Source organism: Rhagoletis pomonella, unplaced genomic scaffold (assembly GCF_013731165.1).
Source record: "Rhagoletis pomonella isolate Grant_MI unplaced genomic scaffold, Rhpom_1.0 Rhpom_scaffold_00006, whole genome shotgun sequence".
Taxonomy (NCBI): Eukaryota; Metazoa; Arthropoda; class Insecta; order Diptera; family Tephritidae; genus Rhagoletis; species Rhagoletis pomonella.
In genome coordinates this window covers 34,842,564-34,866,473 of record NW_023458560.1, presented here as the reverse complement: position 1 = coordinate 34,866,473, position 23,910 = coordinate 34,842,564, and the positions used below count along the sequence as shown (strand labels likewise).

Here is a 23,910-nt window from a genome sequence, read left to right as displayed (position 1 = left end):
AAACTGGATACAGTACCTACTCGTACCTTCACAACAACTGACAAAACAACCCAACAGCCTATGTACCTCCACCTACCTACTACTAATTAATTCTTCTACTACTACTACATATAAATTTTATGTGCAAATGTTAGTCAAAGTGGTAAGTGTGATTTATTTTATATATTCAAGCTATTTTTTGTAAAAAAAATACACACACACACACACACTAAAAATTACAAACCAATTAACTACCAGTTTATCGCTACACCAAAGCCAAGCTGAGTCAAAATTTTACACGCATGTACATATATTTTATGTGTTGTCAATGTTTAAAAAAGTAGTACAGTACAAACCTTAGTTTATACTTTTTTTGGATGTTGCTGATTTTTCAATAATTATTGATTAAGCTAACTTTGATTTTTGTGCTTAGTATATATTTGTATTGTTGTTCATAGTTATTTGATGTTTGTTTTAATAACCTTCCTTTCTATCCTATACTTGATCCTGCTTTTTAGATGGTAAGGCAGTAAACTAGACATAATATATGTGCGTAACTTTTTCGAACTATGTACATATATTTCTACATATACGGGGCATTCAACGTATTGATTAACGATCGTTGGCCGGGTGTATGGGATAATGTCTCCTAGTTTGAGAGGTTACGTTAGGTTAAATGGTTGTCCTTTGTGATACCACCAATGCTGAACGGTGGCCATTAGTTTAGTCGGCGAAACGCAGCGTGCCGATTACGAAATTTCCAATGCGGCTAATTTCAGTAGCCTCGCTCCTCATCATCCTCTTGACAGCCGATACAAAAGGGACCAATTAAGAGTCGTTATCCACTCCAGAAGTCCGGATTCCTAAACATAGTCTTGATGGACCGCTCCCAGCAAAATACACCTCCACCAACCTTGCCTTCTAGTTTTGATCCGTCTGTGAAGAAGTTCACTGCGTCCTTCCTTCAGTAAATCCGAAATCAAGCCACTCGGACCCTAAATGCGGTTCGGGCTGCAACAATCCTGTTCGAAATATCTACAGTCGTATTATTCAACATAATTTTAAACGCCAGCGTAGCCCCCACCAATGTCGACTAGGGCAATCCGATGTAGCGCTTATCAAGTGCAGCATTTTCTAGCGTGTTCCACCAGACAAGGGCAAGTTACCAACGGGAGAATCTTAAATCGTAAAGGTTATCGAAAATTTGATCAAGAAATAGGTTCTGCTTCTTATGAAATTTAATCATATTTACAGGGAAATGCTGGCAACTATCTTGAAAACTCTTTTCTGTCTTTCGAAAGACTAATAGAACGATCTGCTAACAAGGAGGTCTTAACGTTTTTCTAAACTGAAATAAAGAAAAAAATATAGTTTTCTTTTAAAAGAATAAAATCTAAAAATCACAAAAAAATTAATTAACAAAAGAAAAAAAATAAATTTGTAAAATCAGTTTCTAACAATTAAATTATTATGAAAAAATTTTTCTTTTAAAAAATTTTTCTCTAAAAATTAAAAGAAAGCTCAATTAAAGAGATAAAAAAATATATTCAAAAATTAAATAAAAAATTTTCCAAAAAATTTTCCAAAAAATTTTATAAAATTAAAACATATTTTTCATTTTAGAATAAGATAATCCTAAAACCTAAAAGAAGATTAAAATGAAATAGACCAACAAAACAAATGAGAAAAACGAAAAAATACGTTTTTACAAATTAAATGAAAAAAATTCTTTTTAAAACAATAAAATCTAAAAATCAAAAAATAGCAGAAGAAAATATGTTACAAAAAATAGAAGAACAAAATATGTTTCTAATTTAAAAAATATTTTTTTTGTTTTTAAAACAATAAAATCTAAAAATTAAATTAATAGGGCGATTCTGGCAACTGTCCTTCAACTCACCACAGTCTTTCGTAGGAAAATTGTCAATTCTACCAACTATCTTGAAGGCACTTTTCTGTCTTTCGAAGTGCTAATTGAAAGATCTTTTAAATTAAGAAAAGACAAAATAAGTTAAAAAATAAAAACTAAAGTTAAAAAAATAAAAACTAAATTAAAACAGATAAAAAAGTAAAATTAGCTTCAAAAAATTAGATGAAATTAAAAAACAATATATTTTTTTAACAACTTAGTCTTAAGATGAAAAGAAAATTTAATAAAATGTTTCTAAAAATTGAATGAAAAAAAACATCTTTTAAAAACAATAAAAACCAAAAATTAAAAAAAAATCATTAAAAAAAAAAGATTTAAAAATTAAATGAAAATTTAATCAAGAAAAGAAAAAAGTGGTAAAAATTAAATGAAATTTAAAAAATGTTTTTCTTTTTGAAACAATAACATCTAAAAATTAAAGTAAAAAAAAAAATAATAAAAATAAGCTTCTAAGAATTTAAAAAATTAATTTCGGAAAAATAAATTAAATTAACAAAAAAGAGGAAAAATACCGCTGACCTAGGACTCGAACTCGAACATCCAGAATGGCACGCCAGTGCTTTGCTCACGCGGCCATTGAGACTGTTGGAGCAGCGCTTTCTGTCGAAAGAGCTTTTCACTATGAAAGCTGGCAAGGGAGCTTTTTTTGACTGACTTTCGTACCAGAATAAACCAAGTCTTTAAAACTACTGTCTTTCAATTGTCTTACCAAAGACTTGCAACTATTTTAGCCAGAATTGCCCGGTTATTAATATATTTTGGTAGACATTTTGATTTTCGAGTATTTTCTTGGACATACATATTTATTTCGGACTATGTATTAGTATTTATTCGTAGTTATCTTTTTCACTTTTTTAACCAAAGAAAGAACGTTTTGTTGCAGTTCGCCCAAAGCTTGTAGATTTTTACCCTTAGCTTTTTAGCCTACTATTTTGCCTTATATGTTTAGTTCATGGCGATGTAGTGTAGATAATGAAGTATGTTAGTAGTTATGTAGATATGTAGGTATGTAAATTTTCTATAGTTTTTATCACGTTTGTAAGCGTTGAAGTATTTTAGTGAATTCAAGCTTTAAATATTTGCCTGTACTTTAAATACTTCTCTCGCAATTACACTTTGTATTTGTACTATCTTCTACTAAATAACATTAGCTTAGCGTGTTTCCTAGTGTATCATATTTATTGACTACTTTAGCTGTTTTGGCTTATCACATTTGCCATTTTATTTTACGAGTATCAATGCTTTCACCCACTCACTAACTCACTTCCACCATACACCATCTACAACTCATCCAATTTTGTGCGAGTGAATATATAGTACATACATACATACTTATGTACATATGAAATCTGTACTATTTATAAGAATTATGAGCACTTATTTAACTGTATTTTGCCTATCACTTATAATCAATTTCCTGTCTATTTTACATTCGCTCACTTACTACTTCGCACTTATTGACACGCTTACTACATCACATGCCTTCTGGTCGTTAAATGTAACCCACACCGACAACAGCTTTAGTCGAACAATGGACTCTTTCGACATATCAAGCGATTCCGAGGAAGGGCTGCTTGATGAAATCCTTGTCGATGGCAAATATCACCAGCAACGCCTGCAACAGCTACAGCGCATGCAAAACTACCACCAGCGTCAGCATCACTCCTACCCACAGCACTACTACAGTCAGTTTACAGCCTTCTCACAGCATCAACGTGTCGGCCAACGTCAACACTTCAATGAACACAAACAGCTAGAATATGATGCCATAGAGTCATCACCCCTACATTATTGTGAAAATACCACCACCCAGTCGGACGACAATATCTATAGCACTCAAGAAAATCAACTTTCGACAACACAACAATTACAAACACAACAACTACAACTAAGAGAGTCGCCAACACCATCACCACCGCCTCTGTCACCTCTGCCACCGCTACCACCACCGCCACCACCTTCCCTACCAACAATACGTTGTAGCTCCAGCAATAATTTGAATGCACCATTGGGTTCAAATGTTGGCCGCTCATCGGGAAGTAGTACAAGTATTGCTTCAATAGGCGGCGCTGCTGCTGCCGGTGCTGCTTCCACTTCTGCACCAGCTACCTTCATTGTTGAGGAAAATATCGACACTGGCGAAAATACAATACACTCGGGTCAATTGGAGCTTGAGGGTGATGATAGCACATCAAACAATGACAGCACGGCGAGTAATGAATCATCGGTGCAGCAAGCGGACTCGACTAGTCCAAGTCTAATGACTGATAGCGCAAAGGCATCCACATCAGCTGCGGCTGCCGCAGCAGCAAGTGTCGCAACGGCAGGCGCTGGTGCTGCTGCTGCTGCTTCATTCAATCATCAATTGACCGCCGACATATGCAACTATAAGAACTCAAAGAGTCGTCGACTCGAGTATTCGCTCAAGTGCTTGAAATATGGGCGCAGTAACCCGTCGCAGGATTCGGCTTTTGGCTCGTTGACAGACAATGATCTCTCAGTTGGGTCATCCAGCTTTCGCATAAGTAGTTTTCAATCGATTTCTTCACCGATTGATGAGGGTGTAGAAGATGTGATAATAGCCACTACAACAGGTGGCAAAGAAACTTGCCTAGAATTGGCTACCATACCAAGAAGCATGGTGTCACAAGATTCAGCTATATCATCGCCGTGTCGTGAAACATCGCCTAGCAACTTTTTGAACATTGATGACGCCATGTCTGCTGGCTCTTGTTCGGGCGCATCCACTTCGTCCGGCGGCTCGACAGGCAATATACGTCCACAACAATTTCCCGTCTCGCTTTCGCCTAAAATACTCGTCACTGCCACCACTAACTCTAGCAATTCGTCCCTATCGTCGTCTAGCGCCGCACTACCCCAAGGACAACAATTCGATCCACCCAAGATACTGGTTAATGATCAAAACTCTATCTATACAACTTCACCCTCGAAACGTACCGGCACCATTGAGGTCTTTTCACAAAAATATCGCGTATGTTCATTCGAAGATATGTCACCGAATAAGCGTTCCTCTTCCGACAAACTTTTGAAGAATGTCAATCGTATGGCTTTTCGTTCGCTCGAAGAGGAACGACGCATCGATAGCGCTTTTATGCCCATAGTTGATCGCACAAACTCGGAAAATCGCGTGAACATGCAGAGAGATGAAAAATACAAAAAACTCACACATGCCTCCTTCCGCATCAGTAAGACCTCGAGTCAAGTGATCGTCTATGACAACTCACCGAATCAGCTTATCAGCACTTCACCCGTTGGCGCCACAAAAGTCATAACTAATGGCGAGCTGCAGCGTCCAGCCACAGCAGCGGGTTCGGTGAGTAGTCGTCAAACAATGTGGCGCGATAGCAAATTCTATCGAAAGAATCGCATTGCCAAGTCAAATGACTCGCTGCTAGAAACATCGCCCAATCATTCGGCGCGTTTGTCGCCATCTTCATTGCGTGACAATCACTACGACAGCAGTTCCTCTTACGGCGGCAGTCGCAGCCACAGTCGACAATCGTTAAATCGAGGTGGTTCAATCAATGAGATATCCGGTCTGAATCAGGCATTTGGTGGTAGCGGTGGCCACGGTTTGGCGGTGACCACAAGCTTTTGCGGCAATGTCGGCACAGCGGGTGCTGGTCGACGTTACTGCAGTTCAAAAAGCGAGGATCTCGGTGATTCGAATGACTATTTGCGTGTTATGGATGCACGTAAATCGTATTCGGAACGACATCTGGTCACCTTGACCAAACTAAAGCAAACGGCTATAAACAATACGACAAGCGGAAGTGATCAATGCTGCCAATCCGAGGACGAAATGAGCTTCTATGATGACAATAATGTTTACAGTTACATGTATTATGCTGAGCAGCAGCAACAGCAACCACAACCACAACAACAACAACAACAACAGCAACATCATCAACATCAACACCATGCAAAACAGCATTTTCGGCAGCAGCAGCAACAGCAGCCGCAACATCGGCGTAGTCACTATAATCAGCAACCCGTAGCCAAGTCAGCAAAGCAACAACTTCAACAACAACACCAACAACTATCTACTCATCAACACCATCACCAGCAACAGCAACATTCCAAACGTCCCCACCCGAATCAATTGAGCTGGAGTAGTTGTTCCATAAATCGCCTAAGGACGTCCAATATAAAGACCACCTCTTTGGCTACCTTATCCTGCCATCAAAATCTAGCTTACTCCGCTTCAGCACACTCCCCCAATGCTGCCAGCACTACAGCTGCCGGTACTATAGTGGCGCTACCACATGTCTCACGTAGCGCTATTTTCAAGTCGGTAGATCATTTTGTCAACTTGACTGATAAGCACGCTGGTGACGGTAGTAGTGGTGCTGGCAGTGGAGGCAGCGGCACTTGCACTGCCACCGATGACAACAGCTCCCCCGACGATTCGCCAACACATCAGACACTGAGTGGCGCTGAACTCTCGAAGATTTTTGCCATGCACGACGCCCAAAGCAGCCAGTGTAGTGAAGAGAAGACACCGCTGCTGGACAGCGTTGAAATGTCGCCAATCAGTCCGACCGAGCCGGAGGAATTGGCCAGCGAAGAAAAAATGTGATATACTAAATTTCAGTAAATGCATTCAAAAACAAAAACTTAAAAGAAAATGAATGTTCGAAAAGAAAACAGAAAGATATTTAGTCTAGCGTAAATCGCATTAAAACGGAGTTGAAATGTTGGACGGACCGATGAAATGTGTGCAGAATTCACCAGCTGTTCAAGAAGATATAAAAGCGATAAGAGGGTTGAAAAAATACAGTTTTTAGATTGCTTCACTAGATTTATGAAGTTAGTTACAAAATATTTCTTTAATTTCAAAACTATCGTCGCCGGCTTTGAATAGTATTGATCGGGTGGAAGGACGTGAGCTTTATCCGTATGTACTGATCTGTGTTGCTGATCCCCAAACACCTGATCGCGAGTTACCACACAAGGCTAATAAGTTGAAGCCAGTCAGGTGAAAGTGCGTACTTTACTCAGATCCGCGTAGGTGCATGTGTACCTCGGTTTTTGCAGTATTTTTATTTACTCTGTCCGATGGGGTACCACTATGAGAATAGGTTAGATTATCGTACCTGCTCTCATGTGGCATTGGAAAGTGACACACTACAGAGCAGTTCTGGGTAAGACAGTTCCATTTCTTTTGTAAGACAATTGAAAGAGAGTAGACAAGTTGCAGCGATGAGCAGAAAGAGCTTTTACTCTGCACGCTCCTATACAAAAGGTAAAGGAAGCTTAAAAGAGTTTTGCCCGCGGGCAAGACAGTCCCATCAGTGCTTTAAAGCGGTGGTGAGCACCATCTTTCCCGCGGGCAAAGCTCTTTTTAATTTTTCTATGCATTTTATGTAGGCGCGTGTAGAGTAAAAGCTCTCTCTACCTACCGCTGCTTTAAAGTTTAAACGATCTTGTTTATTCTAGCATACAATTCTTGCAAAAAAAAGTTTCCTTGCCAACTTCCATGGTGAAACGCTGTTTTGGTGAAAAGCACATGAGCATGTTCCAGAGTGATGCTCAAAGAGAGCTTTCACTCTGTTCGCGTCTATAAAAAATCTACAGAGCGCTTTGAAGAGTTCCGCCCGCGGGCACTGTTTTGAGCATCACTGTTCCAAATGGAGATACATATATAAATTTTGCTAGCGCTACTCCAACAGTCGCAATGGCCAATTGAGCAAAGCACAGGCGTGTCATTCGAGAGATCCGAGGTTTGAGTCTTTGGGCAGTGGAATTATTATTTTTTTTTATTTTTAGTTTTTTTTTAAGAAAAAGTTAGTTTTTAATTCACTTTAGTTTTTAGAAACATGGTTAATGTATTTTTTTTCTTTTTTAGTATAATTCTTCTTAAATTCTTTTATATTTTTTTGATTTGTTTTTGGATTTCATTGTTATAAAAAGAAAAATATTTATTTTTAACTTCATTTTATTTTTATAAACTCATTCTATATATTTTCTTCAGTTTTTAATTATTTATTTTCGTTTTTTTTCTTCTAAGTTCTAGTTTTTATTGCCTCATTCTTTTTTTTTTTATTTATTCTTTAAATCTATTTTTTTTAATTTAATATTCTTTTGCTGTTTAGATTTCAAAAAAAAAAAATTTTATTTCATTTAATTTTTAGAAACTTTTTTTTTCAATATAATCTTTTTCTTCTTTATTTAATTTTTGTTTAGCTTTTCGTTTTTATTGTTTTACAAACGAAAAATATGTGTTTTATCTCATTCAAGGACATCAAGGCAATCAGTATTACAGATTAGCTTTATTTAACTGCCCGTCAAAATCTAATTTCTTCGACATTCTTGCAGTAAGGATTTGTCTGTCGATCGAGATCGAGCTGCACAAAATCGCGAACTATTTAGATAAAAATAAGCATTTGAATATACGGATTTCACGCGGCAGATTTCTACGACATTTCGGCTGGAACGTCCTATCGTGAGCAGATCCTTCGATTGATTTAAACCGAGCCGACCAGCTTTATTGACTACATTTTCTATTACAACAACGAGTCTTTGGGTTTTCTTTTTTGTTAATGTACATTTTTCCTTTTTTTAATTTAATTTTCTTTTAATTTTTATATTTCATTGTTTTAAAAAGAAGAATATTTTTTTAATATCATTTAATTTTTACTTTTTAGACGACTTCCAAAAAAGGAGAAGGTTATCAATTCGTCGGAATATTTTTTTATGTATGTTACCGCATAACTTTCTATCGGAAAGGTAGTGTTTTAGAGGTGGTCCCATACTAATTTGGTTTAAATCCGATTATTGGATCATGAAGCAATTAACGGTACTTTAATTTTTATAAGAGCATTGAAGTCGGTTGTGCTTTTTGCTTTAAATTTACTTGTTAGATTTTATTGTTTTAAAAAGAAAAATATATTTTTTTATTTCATTAAATTTTTAGGGTCTAATTTTATATTTTTGTTCTTTTTAATTTAATTTTCTTTTAATGATTAAATTTTGTTTTAAATTAAGAACATTTATTTTGGTAATTTAATTTTTATGTTTTATTTTTTTTTTTTATTTTAAGTTTTTTCTTTTTCTAACTTAAATTTTAGATTTTGTTGTTTTAAGAAAAAAAAATTTTTTTAATATCATTTAATTTTTGAAAATATTTTAATTCTTTTTTTGTTTTTTTTTCATTTTATTTTATTTTTTAATTCTTATTTATTACTTTTTATTGCTTTATATATGTATATGTTTTTAATGTAATTTATTTGGTAAAAAATACTTATTGCTAAAAGGCATAACCTCCTCGTTAGCAAATCTTTCAATTCGTCTTTCGAAAGACAGTTAAGCATTTTGAAGACGGTTGCCAGGATTGCCCTGTCCTTCCTCTGAATAGGTTTTGATCGTGACTTATGCATATAAATAGGTATGTATGTATGAAAGTAACGATCGTAGAGATTTTATTTCCGGCGCCGCTATATAAAATCTGTAAAAAGCTTCTCACGCGTGATCCGTCTAACTTTTGTTCAAAAACTATAACCACTAATATAACGTCTTGAACATATGGTCGAATTCTAAACACTAGTTGGAGTGGATGTTGCGTCTATTTATATACATATTTGAGAATTCACAAATTGTCCATTTGAAGCTACAACAAGAAAAAAAAGCAACAAATAAAAAATATTAAAACGAAAATTACAAATTTTAAATAAGCAAAGGAATCTATGTACTTAAGAAAATATAGTATATCGAAAAAATCATTAAACTACTTATCACATCATTACTACAGCAACTACCATCCTTATGATAATTTTAAGTATTTAAGTATTAAAAAAGCAGATATACATATTTAAAAAATACATTTAAGTGAATTATGTTTTGAAGAATAGTTATTTCTTTAAATCTTCAACCAAAGTGTTAAACAATTTTAAAACTAAATAAAGAGTCGTATAAAAAACCAAAAAATTATTACAAGAACTCTTAGAAAATAGAAAGAAAACCTAATATACAATATGACGTAATGTTTAGGGAATACGTTATTTGCTTGAAAATTTCAAACAACAACAAAACAGAAAACATAACTTCTTAATTTATAGAAAAAAATATATACACACCTATGTATATTCGACAATTCGAACTTTTAACATAAATAATAAAAAATAAATAAATAAATAATGCATTTGCAGCAAACTTTTTTGTGTCATTTTGACGCTACTGAATAAAATGAAAACAAACAAATAAAATACATATGTACTTAGTAGAAACTTTCAAAACTACAGAATAAAATTTATGTACATATTGTTGTACTAGTGTTGAAGTTAGTGAAAAATATTGAAATTGAATATTATGCGAGTATGTAGTATACAAGAATGGCATCGAGCTTTCGAAAGATCAATGAAATTAAATAAAAATAAAAATGTATTGTAAATTGTTTCCCCCGGAATTCTTTTTAAGTGCATAAACAGCGCATTCCCACGCCAATGACAAAGTCCATCACATGACTGTTGTCTTAACCACTGCGCCTAAGACTATTCCGCAAACTATGCCTGATTTTACATCTTCCAATTATGACAACTGTCGTTATTGTTGTTATGACCACATGAGTGCGAGATAATGACGAACAATGCATATATTTTGCGTCAAAGCTATAGATGCAATAGTTAAGAGAATAGTCATGCGTTTAATTTTGTCATTGACATGGGAATAGGACTGTCATTCATATACGTTTAAGGTATTAGAAATATAATATAATTTTAGGCGAACGAATTAGGAAACTAATAACATCGCGAATGCCCAAATCTTTGGTAGTAAATTAGCTTTAAAATACAAAACCAAAAAGAAACATAAATGCTCTCAGCACATTTAATTTAAAATAAAAATATAGAAAACGATTCGATTCCATTTCGAATATAATTAGCTTAGGGCGAGTGTTTGAAAACAAACGTTAGGCAACAAAACCCCATTGGAATCTCAACAAAGCTACGTTAGGAAAACGGAAATGGAAGCTGAAAGTATGGAACAACCATGCCAAATGGTTGGCAGCATAAAACAATTTTGTCCAGCGAAAGTTTTTACCATTATGCAGAGAGAGCTTTTAAGTCGCAGTTGAAAGTGTCAATGTAACAACCACGCAAATGGTTGGCTCAAAGCAGTGTTGGCCATCGAAAGCTTTTAACATTGCATAGAGCGAGCTTTTAAAATGCCAATACAGTGGCCAACTGTGGTATAAAGCAGTGTTGGCATAAAAGTGCTTGTCCCAGTGTCCGTTCATATAAAATTTATAGAAAGCTTGAAAAGTTCCAAAAAGGAGTCCACGTAACTTTAATTACTTTCAGTAAGCTTTTAGGAACTTTGTTTATTACATTTTTGTTCTTAAATTATAGGTTGTTTTCATTGAATAAATAAATGTAGTACTATACGTCAAAAAGATTTAATAGTTAAAAAATAAATAAATAAATAATAAAATGTTAAAACATACCGAAACCTCAGCAAAAAAAGTTTAAATAGAAAAAACTCACACACATACTAACAAACATATAAAAATCGCACATTCCAGATAGCAACAAAACGAAATTCAAAGATTTTATGAAAAGTCCTGTTGAAACTTCAACTAAATTATTATGAACCAGTTACTTATGTACATAAAAACCATATAAAGCAATCAAGCAGCAACATAACCGATATCATGAAATTAAAATTAATTGTAATATTCAAAGTAACTAAAACCCTGCATGCGACGTTTCATAATATAAAGGTACATATATACATACTTACAATAATTATGTAGAAAGAAACAAAATATCCAGTCCAAATGTACTTGGAATGCACCTCATGAAGTTTAAATAAAAGAAGTAAAGTTACATATCGTAACCTAAGTGTGAAAAGGTGCCAAGTCCATTTTTTTTTTAATTGTTCAGGAGAGACGAAAAATTAATGTAGTTTCGCACTACCTGCCGTTCTGCTTCAAAAACTAAATTTTGAAAAAAAAAATAGACTTGGCACCTTTTCACCTTTAGGTAGCGATATGTAACGAAATTGTAAGGGTATTTCAGGCCGAGTGCATTATTGTCGTAGTTTAGCATAATATATGTATGTATGTAAAATATATCGTATAATGTATTACGACAATAAAGCGCCTGTTTTGAATATATACCACAACTTTTGGTTAAAGTTTATTTGTAATTACTTTAAAATAGGATATTTTTGAAATATAAAATCGTTTAATTTGCTTCGGTTTCATTTTCAATACTTGTGTGCGAAAATGTGTATTGTTATATACATATAGTACATATGCATACATACAATGAGCATATAATTAAAATAATACTTAGTACATGTTCATTTTCATACTCGTTAGTGTATTGATTAGCTTTAGAATATACGTACATATGTATGTATCATATATTTTTCTCAAACCGTAAATTATGCAATTAGGTCCTCAAAAATCGGTGATATTGTTAAGTATGTATGTAATTTTACTTTTATTTTCCACTGAACTACTACGTAAATAAATAAAAATTAAATTAAAATAATTCACGGTGTTTAAATCATTCTTGATTCAATATTGATCAGGTAAGTTAGAATCCACGCATAATTCTAATGAAACGTATTGTTGCTATTGCCTGTATAAGTAATTTTATGCATAGTAATAAACATCATCTTAATCTTAATCTCAATTTTAAACTCATTTTCAATCTTAACCTTAATCTTAATTTTAAGCTTAATCTCAATCGTAATCTCAATCTCAATTTTAATCTTAATCTTAATCTCACTCTTAATCTTAGTCTTAATCTTAATCACAATTTGAATGTTTATCTTAATTTTAATCCTAATGTTAACGGCAATTTTAATCTTAATCTTAAATCTTAATCTTAATCTTGATCTCAATTTTAAATTTAATCTTTATCTTAATCTTGATCTTGATCTTAATCTTTATCTTATACTTAATCTCGATCTTGATGTTAAACAAAATTTTAATCTTTATCTTAATCTTAATCCTGATGTTAACCGCAATTTTAATCTTATCTTAATCTTAACCTTAATCCAAATCTTATTCTTAATCCCAATCCTAACCTTAATCTTAATCTTAATCTTAAACTTAATATTAACCTTAATTCTAATTTTAGTCTTTATCTTAGTCTTAATCTTAATCTTGATCTTAACCTCAATCTTAACTTAATCCTAATCTTAATCTTATATCTTAATCTTAATATTAATCTTAACCTTAATCTTAATCGTAATCTTAACCGTAATCTTAATCTTATTCTTGAATTTTTATTATTGGGCATATAGCGCTGCGACCTAGCTGGATCTATTGTACTAACCCTTATCTAGGCAATAACCTCTAAATGCCCACACTCACCGACGTACGTTAACGTGTCAGCTGACACGATCAAACTTATGCGAGCGCCATGTAAATGAAAGCTCACCATCGTGTACGTGCGACGGTTACGCGGGCCGTGTTCTGCTTCTCTCTCTCTCTATCAACAGTAAAATTTATATGCTGCTACGTCAAACAGACACGGCATACGTACACGTCGGTGAGTGTGGGTACCTTTAGGTTAATGAAATTAAGCACTTTGGAAGGTGTCATATTCAAGATTCTGGATGGAGGTCATAGTCGCTCTCCAAGGTGTAAAAGTCTAAGTCGAGTTATAAGTGGGCCATCACATAATATATGGTTCGAGGTTTCATCCTCTAGCCTACAAACCCTGCAGCTCGTTTCTTCAGATAGTCCCATTTTGCGTAGATGGTACCTCAGTCTGCAGTCTCCTGACAAGTGTCCGATGAGAGTTCTTAAACCCTCTCTGCTAAAATTAAGCAGCCGCTCAGAGATTTCACGAGAGGGAGCGATGCATTTTTGGACTGCCTATTGCCCTTAGTCGTTCGCCATTGGGTTGTAAATTTCAAGTCCTCCCATCCATTTAGATACCATTTCACTAGAATGTTACCCCTTTCGCTGCCGTCGAAGCCCTCATAGCACGAAAGCCACCACAGGGTTAATCTGTTGTTGGCTCCTTGTTGTACTAAATAGTACCTTCTTACAAATGTCTACTACTTTTGATACCGTTTTGCAAGAGTCACGTACTCTTGACGGTGCCTGGCTGCATTCTCGCTGACGCATCGTAAATCGAAACTTAACAAAAGTTTGTTGGGGCTGATCTCCGTGGTGCTTTTTTGTTTGCGTCAGTGACGTTCGATGGTTTGGGAAAATTACGAATGCATTTAGACGATCTAAGCGTGAGGCCACATTGTCGAATTGCCTCAAAGGCTTCTTGTAAAATAATCTTGCGTTTATTCACAGTTGGCGTTGCTGCGATCATTTCATCTACATAACTGATGACTTGGCCTCTGTGATATAATCTTGATGTTAACTTGGTGATCACTTCCTTGAAATACATTGGTGCATTAACCAGACCAAACGACATGACGATGTACATTCCCACGACAGCCGGTTCTACGTACCGGAATGACTCGGGTTTTACCCGACCAAGGGCTGTTGTTTCGGCGATCTAACCCCGTTTAGGTCGGCGAAATCCATCAAACGTTACTCGATTCTAGGGCTACATCTGCTCCGTACCCTTCTGCTCAGGGCTGGTATAGAGTCTAACCCAGAGCCAGAAATTTACACCTGCTGCGTATGCCAGAGACGACTGCATACAAACTCCACCTTGGTGAAGTGCAATACCTGTGACGGGTGGAGTCACCTCCGTAACTGCTCGGGCCTACGTACGCACCGGCAATGGACCACATCGTGCGTGGCGCCATGCTGTGCGAACCGGACCGCCTCCACGGCAAACCACCACCCGCCCGGGCAGCACACAATCAACACACCCACACCCCAACACAACACAACAATAGACACACAAACAAACACAATAGCACCCACACACCGCCGCCGGCAACTCCGACAATCTGCTCTATTTGTCAGTCCAGAATATACCGTAAATTAGTCGATTAGTACAACGCCTGAAGGTAGGGACTGCCAGGGAAAGCAACAGAAAGCCATAGAGAATATCGACACCGAGAGACAAAAATGGAAAATGGAAGTACGAAGGTCAACTGGCAGTTACTGATTACATATCAACGCAACGGGAGGCACACACAGGCTTGATCCAAAATTCAGGGGACCTTAAATCGTCACTAAATAGCTGGATAATGGCCGATATATTTTGGCAGATCCACTAGACGCGCCACGCACGTAACGACATTATTGCGTCATAGTCTCTAGCGACCATATGAAACCATGGTGCTCTTTAAGTCCAGATCTGGATTACGACGAAGGGCATTGAAGTGCCGTTTGCCTCCCAACAATCAAAAAATTTACTTTCATGATATTTGAGATATTTTAGTCCCATTGACCTCCGACAATAGAGAAGATGTTGGCAAAAACCATAAGCAGGGCAACGATAATTTGACAATCGAAACGATAAAGCCACATATATCACGGACATACAAAATAGCGTATGTCGACAAAACTTACTTTACCGTCAAAGAGAAAAAATTTTGCAATTCGAAAGAAATGTTAAATTATTTTATCGCTATTCAATACCGTTAAAAATGTTTCTGTTTGCAAGAACTGCATGTTTTCATTTAAATAAAAATGATTGCTTTGACGGTAAAAAGAGCTTCGGCGACATAAGCTATTCTTTGTCCGTGAAAGATAGACTTAAGTTGTTTTGTCAAATATCCAGAGATATTTAGCTCGGTCCATTATCTTTAATTTAATTGTAAATAGTTTCCTTCCATTTGGATTTTTCCCGCCGGGTTTTGTGCTTGACAAAAAATAACGTCTCCGCTTCGAACAGTGTCGCAACGCTTAATACTAGCTTTTGTTGCATACATATTCGTATATCGACTGATAGCTATTTATAGTAAAGAATTGAGTACATATATATACATATATATTTCATTTAAAAATTTGTTAGCTTTCATTTCGAATGCAGTTATATTTGCGATCATTCAAAAGTAAAATGTCGTTGCAGACAGTCAAATTTATATCACCGATACTGCAGGCGCAAAGGTTTCCAAGTCAAACGATGCTTAATCAATTCATTTAAAATATCCCTTTTAGGTTTTTGTCGTTAAATGTTCGATATACACAAACTTCTACAAACACAACTTCTACGTATATGTCGGATGTAAGTACAGTCCCCACAAAAGAGGAAACAAAACAACATACGGCTAGCGTACAAAAGGAAATTGATCATCATGCAAGCTTATCTTCAACCTGGTGGGATCTAAATGGTCCCATGCACGGATTGCACAAAATGAACGAGACAAGGTATAATAAATTGCGAGTAATCACTGTAAAATAATTTCATATGTATGTAAAATAATTAGGTGCATATATAAGAATAAGCACATGTGTATATACAATGGGGTGGTGCAAAAATTCATGTGAAAAGGTAAAGTCGGAATTTTAATAATGTCACCCCCTAGGATTGTTCTATATCGAAAAAAATACTCCTGTTTTTTTTATTTCGAAACCAAAAAATATTTAGAGGTCGCTCAAAGCGCTTAAAGTTTTCCATGTATTTTATATGGAAAAAAAAATCGATCGAAAACTTCAGCAGACCTCCAGTAATAAAACCCAGCTGTTTATTTTACCATTTTTTAATACTAGCAGCGAGTTTTTTTTTGGGGATTTTTAGGATACCTATAAAAGTTAGTTAATATTAAAAAATATTCAAAAACTTTACTTTGGGCTTTACTTTTTTTTTGGAGCACCATATTATACATATAGTATGTACATACATGCCTATATAGCTACATTTCTCCAGAGTGCCTTTCGTGCGTGACGGTTTGGTGGCCCATGATAACATGATCGACAAGAGTTTAATTAATACAAGCATGATTTTGCAAGATAAGGTTGTATTGGAAGTGGGTTGCGGTGGTGGCATATTGACTGAAGCACTGGCACGCTTGGGTGCCAATTTAACGGGCATTGACCTGGGCGCAGACGTCATAACAACAGCACGAAAACATTTAGAGCAACATTGTCCGGAACTAAGCGATCGCATAACTTACAAAATCGAACCAATAGAGGTGCACGCCAAATTAAATCGGAATCATTACGATGCTGTAATATGCTCGGAGGTTTTAGAACATATTGACGACAAGGAGGAATTTCTTACACATTGTATCGAGGCCTTAAAGGTATACATATACATACATATTAGATAGTTCTCCATAATTTCCCTTTGTCCCATTTCAGCCGGGGGGCTCAATATTCATAACCACTTTAAATAAAAATATTCCCCATTGGATTTTTGGCGTTGTCCTTGCTGAGTATGTAATCGGCGTCACACCGAAAAACACGCATCATTGGCATAAATTGATATCACTTAAGGATGTGCAACGTATACTCTCTGCTCGTAAGTTTGAAAATTTCTTAAATTACTCAAGTACATACCTAAATTTATTTATTTTTCTATACTTTTGCTTTTCAGTGAACTGTAAAACCATTCTGGTAAAAGGCTTTACGTATAATGTTTTTCGTAAACGCTTCCAGTGGATCAACAGTACTATGATGAGTTACGCTATTCAAGCGATTAAAATTCAATGAACTTATTTATTCCATGAAAGCGTTTACTCACTTTATTAAATAACTATCAAAATACACTATACTAAAAAAGTAAATTCTTCCCACCTTTCAACTTCGGACTATTTAAGGAGCCATTTTTGGACTAGTTCGGAATCATTTAGGGATTAATAAGGGATCATTTCGGGACTGTTTCAAGACTTTTTCGAGATCATTTTGGCACAAGTTCTCGACTTTTTCGACCGTTTCGGGGTGTGTTAGAGACTATTTCAGGATAATTTCGGGACTAGTTCGGACTAATTTCGAGACCGTTTTGGAACCTGTTCAGTACTTAATATTTCGGCACTAGTTCGGGTTCATTTGGGGACTAGTTAGGGTTCGTTTCGGGAGTAATTCAGTACCACTTCGGGACTGATTCAGTACCATTTCGGGACTGATTCAGGAATATTTCTGGACTGATGTGGGATAATTTTGGGACTTGAAATGGACCTTCGTAAGACTTGGTCGAGACCATTTCTGGACAAGTTCACGACATTTTCAGAGTCACTTCAGGGCAATTTTGGGACTAGTTCGGGATTATTTTGAGGTATTTCAAAATTAGTCACGAAATGATCCCGAAATAGCCCTGAACTGTTCACTTCCGAGGTGGGTCTTAATATTTAAACGACTATCAATCATTACCCCCAAATATTTGATAGCGGGTTTTGATCACAGTTAGCACTAATCGATTGATTTTTTAATCAATTACTTAATTCGATTAAATTCAATCCGATCTGACAGATTAAACAGTTAATGGTAACCGCGATTAAAAAAATTAATTTTTAATCATTAACCCTTAATATGATTAAGTCGGTTTGGTGATTATTTAATTTATGCTCGAATTTTCCTTTGCACACAAGGCCAGTTAATCAAGCATGGCTAAGTCGGTTTCCCTAAACAATTTGGTGTGCATTTTCATTAAGATCTATTCCAACAGGCGTTTTACAAACTAGGTTTTAATATCCCTCTGCACATGTGCGCTGGGTTGTAAAAGTTCCCAGTTTATGTATTACTAATAACAATAATTATATTTTTTTTTATATTATGTGCTTTTTATAAGCGTAAAACAAAAAATAATTACTATAACTGGTTTTTGGCGTGAAATTCGGACAAACTAGACAACTTAATCAGATTTTCCTTTAATTTGATTAACAATTAATGACTAAAATTAATTAATCGTAATCGCAACCATCGATTAACGATTAAAAAAAATGTATCATTAATCGTACAGTTGATTACGATTAATAAGTTTTAATCGTCGATCCCGATTAACGTTTTAATCGTTAATTTTTAATTGTTAATCAGATTAGCATTTTGCCAACACTGGTTTTGATGTTTAGCTGGTAGGCAAGGAAAAATTGCCACCAATAATGTCTAGAAAAAATCACGATTGGGGATAGCTGGCAGCACAATTTATTGCCATTAACATATGATTTTTGTTTATTTTTTTTCGTCCGGTGAAGTGATAAAAGTTTATATTTCCGATTACTTACCACGAAAACATAAACGCGAAAACATATAAAAACAATTTTATTTAAATAAGTCACACTCAACCGTCAAGTGCAACCAAATACGAGCAACATGGCATGTAAAGCAGTTAAATTTGTATCACCTTTACTGCGGACACAAAGGTTTGGTATTGCTACTTGTCTTTGCATAGTACATATAGCAAATATATATTTTTATTCAGGTATTTGCTGTTAAATAATACTATACATATCCGATATGCACAAACGTCTACAAATGGCACTTATATGTCAACATCGGATACAAATTCAGCCAAAACCCAAAAGGAAACTCGTCATTCAGCTAGCACACAAAAAGAAATAAATCATCATGCAAATTTATCTTCAACCTGGTGGGATATAAATGGTCCAATGCATGGACTACATAAGCTTAACGAAATAAGGTAGGTGTGTCCACTTTAGAGTTTGTAAAATTAAAAGTACATCTTTACATAGAGTGCCTTTGGTACGTGACGGCATGGTTACTCGCGGTACCATTGATCGCAGTTTAATGAACACAACCAAGGTTTTACAAGGCAAAAACATATTAGAAGTCGGTTGTGGAGGTGGTATTTTAACAGAGACATTGGCACGTTTAAGTGCTAATGTTACAGGTATTGATTTGGGCGAAGACGTTATAACAACAGCGCGAACGCATTTAGAGTCGCATAGTCCAGAACTGAAAGATCGAATAACTTATAAAATCGAACCAGTAGAAGTACATGCAAAATCGAATTCAAATTATTATGATGCTGTAGTATGCTCGGAGGTTTTGGAACATATTGATGACAAAGCAGGATTTCTTACACATTGCGTACATACTTTAAAGGTATAATTTTAGCCATTATTTGAAATATTTTCTTTGTAATCTAAAATATATGTATATTGTATACAATAACTCACTTGAGTTTAGCCTGGCGGGTCAATATTCATAACCACCCTGAATAAGACAATCCCGCTATGGCTTGGTGGCATTCTGCTTGGCGAATATGTTTTCGGCATCGCACCAAAAAACACACACCATTGGGATAAGTTAGTGTCACCACTGGATGTGCAACGCATTCTTTCTGCATGTAAGTGAGATACGTCCCACGTGTTTTTTTTCAACTGCTAAATTCGAAATTGTATCTTTTAGTAAATTGTCAAACTGTGCTGACCAATGGATACACATACGACGTCATTCGCAGACGCTGGCGTTGGATTAACACTAATATGATGTGCTATGCTATTCAAGCAATTAAAGCTGAATAAATTTATTTCAACGAATTTGAATTATGTATTAAAAGCCCTTATAAAGTTTTAACTATAAAATTATACGGAGAAAAAACACTAAGTACGATTTGAATAACAATTTCACCCAAAGTTTTATTATCTATTCACTATTCTCATCGTCGTCATCGTCGTCCACGCGTGGTTTTTGGAATTTCATCTTTTTACTTTGCCACGACGTGTTGTCACCGGAACGGCGTTTATCTTTAAATTGTGCCTTGGTCTGGAATTTCTTTTGCATCGTCACCTGTTGTGCATTATAAAATGCAGCCATTTCTTTGTCAGATACCTCTTTCGGTTGCTCATGTCGTACACTGGCAGCTTTCTCCTGTTGCTCCAACTCCAATAGGCGTTCGATTTCCGGGTTCATGCCGCGAAAACTCCACCGACCGTCCAACAGATTCTCGCAATGCACAAAGCTGGGTTCCATTATGAAGTTTGAATTACTATTCAACATTTTCTGGGTGATCTCTTGGGAGTACATTTCACGCCCCTCAGCTTCCTCGATCTCCTTGTCCACTTTGGCCTTTGTTCGTTGCATGAACTTCATCTCCAATATACCCTTGGAAAGGCGTGGACGTGCTTTTTGAGAAGACATTTTTTAGTAAGTAATGACTATAGTATAATTAAAAATTTTAGCCGATGGATTAACTGAAGCGTGTTTTATTTAACACACACGACGAAATCAGAGAGCAAAACAAACTTAAAATGTGATGTGATCAGTGTTGCCACTTGAAATATTTTTAAGCACCAAAATGCCTACCAAATCAGTTTCCAAACTACCAAAATTTTGTTCATTAAAGCTAGACTTCTTGAATTTACGGGGTTTTTAACTACAAAAATTAACAGTAAAAATTAACAATACACATATTGTTAACAGGGCCTATAAATAAAAGAATTGACGTATTGTATATAAACTTTTGTAAAAAATGTAAATACCTTTGAGATTAATTCCATTCATATCAAACATCTTTTCTTTGTGTGTGAAAAAACAAAATATCACATTTATGCAAAAAATCCTAAATTCGTTTCACTTTGCAAATTGGCTATCATACATTTTTCTTTCAAGACTATAGGTAATTTCTGGTTCTATTTCAACAGCCAATCGATCATAGCTTTGGGAAGTGAGTTTTTGTTTACAGAGAATTGTCTGCTTAATAAAATATAGGAAAAAACTAAGAAATCTTATACGTGTGAGCAAAGTGAAAGCAATGTTTTGAACGTGTAAACGTAAATTAAGCGAACAAATTTTAATACTCAATTTGGTTGTTTTTCAAAAAATGTTTGCCTACCAAAAGGTTCATCAAACCAAAGAACGTAAATGTATTTACGTTCTTTGATCAAACCAACAAAGCTACCTACCAATTTTGGTCCAATCGGACCAGAACGGCAACGCTGGATGTGATCTGATGAAAACAAAAAGGTAAGATAATCGATAGATGTCGCACCACCTCGAAAGGTTGCCGTTCGTTCACAGATTTGACTTCTGAAATGGATGAAAAGGCTTCTTTTTTTAACGGGGTCATTGCATTATATATTTCTTAATTTTTTAAGACAATGTAATGTTTATTCGTTCTATTCTTATATCTTCCACCATGATACAATAATTTTTAAAAATTATTGTATCATGTCTTCCACTTTAATTGTTGACCTTTTCAAACCCTTGTATGAATAATTGTGACTCGAAATATGTTGTACTATTGCGAATCGGTCGTCAGTGAAAAATTCTCAATAGAAGAAGAAGACGAAATGGCGGCAGTGTTAAAAATTTAGTCAATCTACTTTTATTAAAAATATTCGCGCCCCAATCTAGTTATTTTAAAGCGAACACACAAAATAATTGTATATTATATATTATTAAACACTATAAACAAGTGAGTATTTCGTTCCCACCATGAATGCGAAAGCTGTGCGAGATGCAATAATGAGCGAACGAGTAGTGCTGAATGGCTCCGCGCCCACCCCAACCAGGCAGGAACAACATCGCGCTGTTGGATCCCTAGTGGTACTTACACAGAAATTCGTGCGTTTGATGAAGCAAAACCATGGACGAATTGATCTCAAAGAGGTAACTTGCAAAGAAGTTAATATTCTTGCTGTGCATGCATTTATAGATTTTGATAGAAGTGGGTGGGGTAATGTGAAGGGTGGTGCGCAATATATAACTGTGTTTGGCGCTTCAACAACATATAAAATGCAAATGTATGTAGTTCAAAAGATTATGATTGGCGGGCAGTAGCACTTGTAATATTTTATTGCGCAAATGTATGTATGCATTAAGTTCAACAAATTGATTTCTCGTCAGGCAACTGAGCTTTTGGATGTGCAAAAACGTAGAATCTACGACATAACAAACGTTTTGGAAGGCGTGGGCTTGATTGAAAAGACACGGCACAGCAGTACTGTGCGATGGTGGTAAGTTATATTGAAGCATGACTGGGTTTAATTTATTGATTATATAATTTGTTTCATTATTACTCTGGACAGCGGCGCATTAAACACAAGTACAGGTCGGGAAAGTCTGCGAGCGGCGCATGCGCGAGCCAGACATTTGAAAGCGCTCGAAGCCGATGTAGATCTGCAATTAGAATATGCTCGTCGCAATTTGAAGTATGTTAAAAATGATGCGGTTAACAAGTCGTACGCATATGTGACGCGCGATGACTTGCTTTCTACTTACGGAGATAATGTAGTTCTTGTAATACCGAACCATGATGAGGAGGTCAAAATAGAGCCTGGGCGCGTATGTAACATGGTTTTTTATCCGCCCGTAATATTTATAAAATTTGTATATATTGCAGAAATCTTTGTATGTATCGCTGGACAATGGCGGCAAAGTTGATGTGCGGCTGGTAACGCAACAAGGTACTTGCATAGCGCCTAAACCAGAAACTGCGCCATTGGTCTCCCGCTTAGAAACACCTTCACCCTCTTCATCGAATGGCTCACGAACGAGCTCATCCACTAAGCCAACTCTAGTCACTGATGAGCATACGTACTTTTGTAATCCTGACCAAAAGAAAGAACAGGATGAGTTAGAAAATCAACTCGCGGCTCGTATAATTTTTAAAAATTCATTGTCCAAACACTCATTGCGCCGATTTTTTCCTGATGATCCAAATTTAGGTGCGAAGCAAAAAATTCTTATCAATCTGTTCATATAAAATATGTAAAATTTTTAACTTTTCCAGAAAATGCACCCCTGATTCAATTAAATCCCCCACACGATGATTACAATTTCGTATTAACAAAAGACGAAGGCGTATGCGAGCTTTTTGATATTAAGTGCAATACATATTGAGATTATTTCTTTGATGCTTTTTGAAACTTTTTGATCTTCAGTTAGTCCTTTGTACGAAAAACGCATTTGTACATAGCTGACTTCCTTACAATTGCAATACAAATTCGTTACGATTTGAATTGGCTTTACTTAGCTAAATTTTCCTTTTAGCTTAATTAATAAACATTTATAAAATAACGAGTTTTTAATAGCAAAACGCGTAGAATACATATAACCGTACGATTTAATAATCTATTATCAATTTTTAGTTAATGTCAAACATTGTAATTAATGACTAGTAAAAATTTTGGAGATACATACCTATGAATGTAATTAAGGAAATCAAAGACTTTGGCAAAATTTTAATAAACATTAATTTTTA

The 23,910-nt window shown here is 35.4% G+C and overlaps 5 protein-coding genes across 5 annotated transcripts; 4 read left to right on the top strand and 1 right to left on the bottom strand.

The window, feature by feature from the left end:
• Window positions 1–6,972, top strand: LOC118740635 (the record flags this gene model as incomplete). Its single annotated transcript, XM_036472238.1, is given in 2 exon segments — window positions 1–142; window positions 3,428–6,972. A coding segment is annotated over 1 exon segment (3,069 nt). The 3' UTR covers window positions 6,510–6,972.
• Window positions 6,973–15,826: 8,854 nt separating this feature from the next.
• Window positions 15,827–17,459, top strand: LOC118740633 (ubiquinone biosynthesis O-methyltransferase-like). Its single transcript, XM_036472236.1, has 5 exons — window positions 15,827–15,914; window positions 15,966–16,175; window positions 16,675–17,050; window positions 17,109–17,268; window positions 17,344–17,459. Exons 1-5 carry the CDS (start codon window positions 15,832–15,834, stop codon window positions 17,457–17,459), a joined length of 945 nt encoding a protein of 314 aa, XP_036328129.1. The 5' UTR covers window positions 15,827–15,831.
• Window positions 17,460–18,835: 1,376 nt separating this feature from the next.
• Window positions 18,836–20,330, top strand: LOC118740631 (ubiquinone biosynthesis O-methyltransferase, mitochondrial). Its single transcript, XM_036472233.1, has 5 exons — window positions 18,836–19,105; window positions 19,165–19,383; window positions 19,436–19,808; window positions 19,893–20,052; window positions 20,115–20,330. Exons 1-5 carry the CDS (start codon window positions 19,056–19,058, stop codon window positions 20,228–20,230), a joined length of 918 nt encoding a protein of 305 aa, XP_036328126.1. The 5' UTR covers window positions 18,836–19,055; the 3' UTR covers window positions 20,231–20,330.
• On the bottom strand, window positions 20,319–20,956 carry LOC118740632 (M-phase phosphoprotein 6). Its single transcript, XM_036472235.1, has one exon. The coding sequence runs from the start codon at window positions 20,844–20,846 to the stop codon at window positions 20,352–20,354; it is 495 nt and encodes a 164-aa protein (XP_036328128.1). The 5' UTR covers window positions 20,847–20,956; the 3' UTR covers window positions 20,319–20,351.
• Window positions 20,957–21,911: 955 nt separating this feature from the next.
• Window positions 21,912–23,881, top strand: LOC118740630 (transcription factor E2F2). Its single transcript, XM_036472232.1, has 5 exons — window positions 21,912–22,316; window positions 22,554–22,663; window positions 22,736–22,991; window positions 23,050–23,374; window positions 23,440–23,881. Exons 1-5 carry the CDS (start codon window positions 22,143–22,145, stop codon window positions 23,547–23,549), a joined length of 975 nt encoding a protein of 324 aa, XP_036328125.1. The 5' UTR covers window positions 21,912–22,142; the 3' UTR covers window positions 23,550–23,881.
• Window positions 23,882–23,910: the final 29 nt, after the last annotated feature.

What these genes read in the sequence shown, in the direction of transcription:
- LOC118740633 (XM_036472236.1), top strand. Translation starts at nt 15,832, where the DNA reads ATGCAGTTATATTTGCGATCATTCAAAAGTAAAATGTCGTTGCAGACA. An exon ending in CCGATACTGCAGGCGCAAAG is followed by an intron (nt 15,915 to 15,965) that starts GTTTCCAAGTCA and finishes TATCCCTTTTAG; the next exon opens with GTTTTTGTCGTTAAATGTTC. An exon ending in CACAAAATGAACGAGACAAG is followed by an intron (nt 16,176 to 16,674) that starts GTATAATAAATT and finishes ACATTTCTCCAG; the next exon opens with AGTGCCTTTCGTGCGTGACG.
- LOC118740631 (XM_036472233.1), top strand. Translation starts at nt 19,056, where the DNA reads ATGGCATGTAAAGCAGTTAAATTTGTATCACCTTTACTGCGGACACAA. An exon ending in CCTTTACTGCGGACACAAAG is followed by an intron (nt 19,106 to 19,164) that starts GTTTGGTATTGC and finishes ATTTTTATTCAG; the next exon opens with GTATTTGCTGTTAAATAATA. An exon ending in GCAACGCATTCTTTCTGCAT is followed by an intron (nt 20,053 to 20,114) that starts GTAAGTGAGATA and finishes TGTATCTTTTAG; the next exon opens with TAAATTGTCAAACTGTGCTG.
- LOC118740632 (XM_036472235.1), bottom strand. Translation starts at nt 20,846, where the DNA reads ATGTCTTCTCAAAAAGCACGTCCACGCCTTTCCAAGGGTATATTGGAG.
- LOC118740630 (XM_036472232.1), top strand. Translation starts at nt 22,143, where the DNA reads ATGAATGCGAAAGCTGTGCGAGATGCAATAATGAGCGAACGAGTAGTG. An exon ending in GACGAATTGATCTCAAAGAG is followed by an intron (nt 22,317 to 22,553) that starts GTAACTTGCAAA and finishes ATTTCTCGTCAG; the next exon opens with GCAACTGAGCTTTTGGATGT. An exon ending in TCAAAATAGAGCCTGGGCGC is followed by an intron (nt 22,992 to 23,049) that starts GTATGTAACATG and finishes TATATATTGCAG; the next exon opens with AAATCTTTGTATGTATCGCT.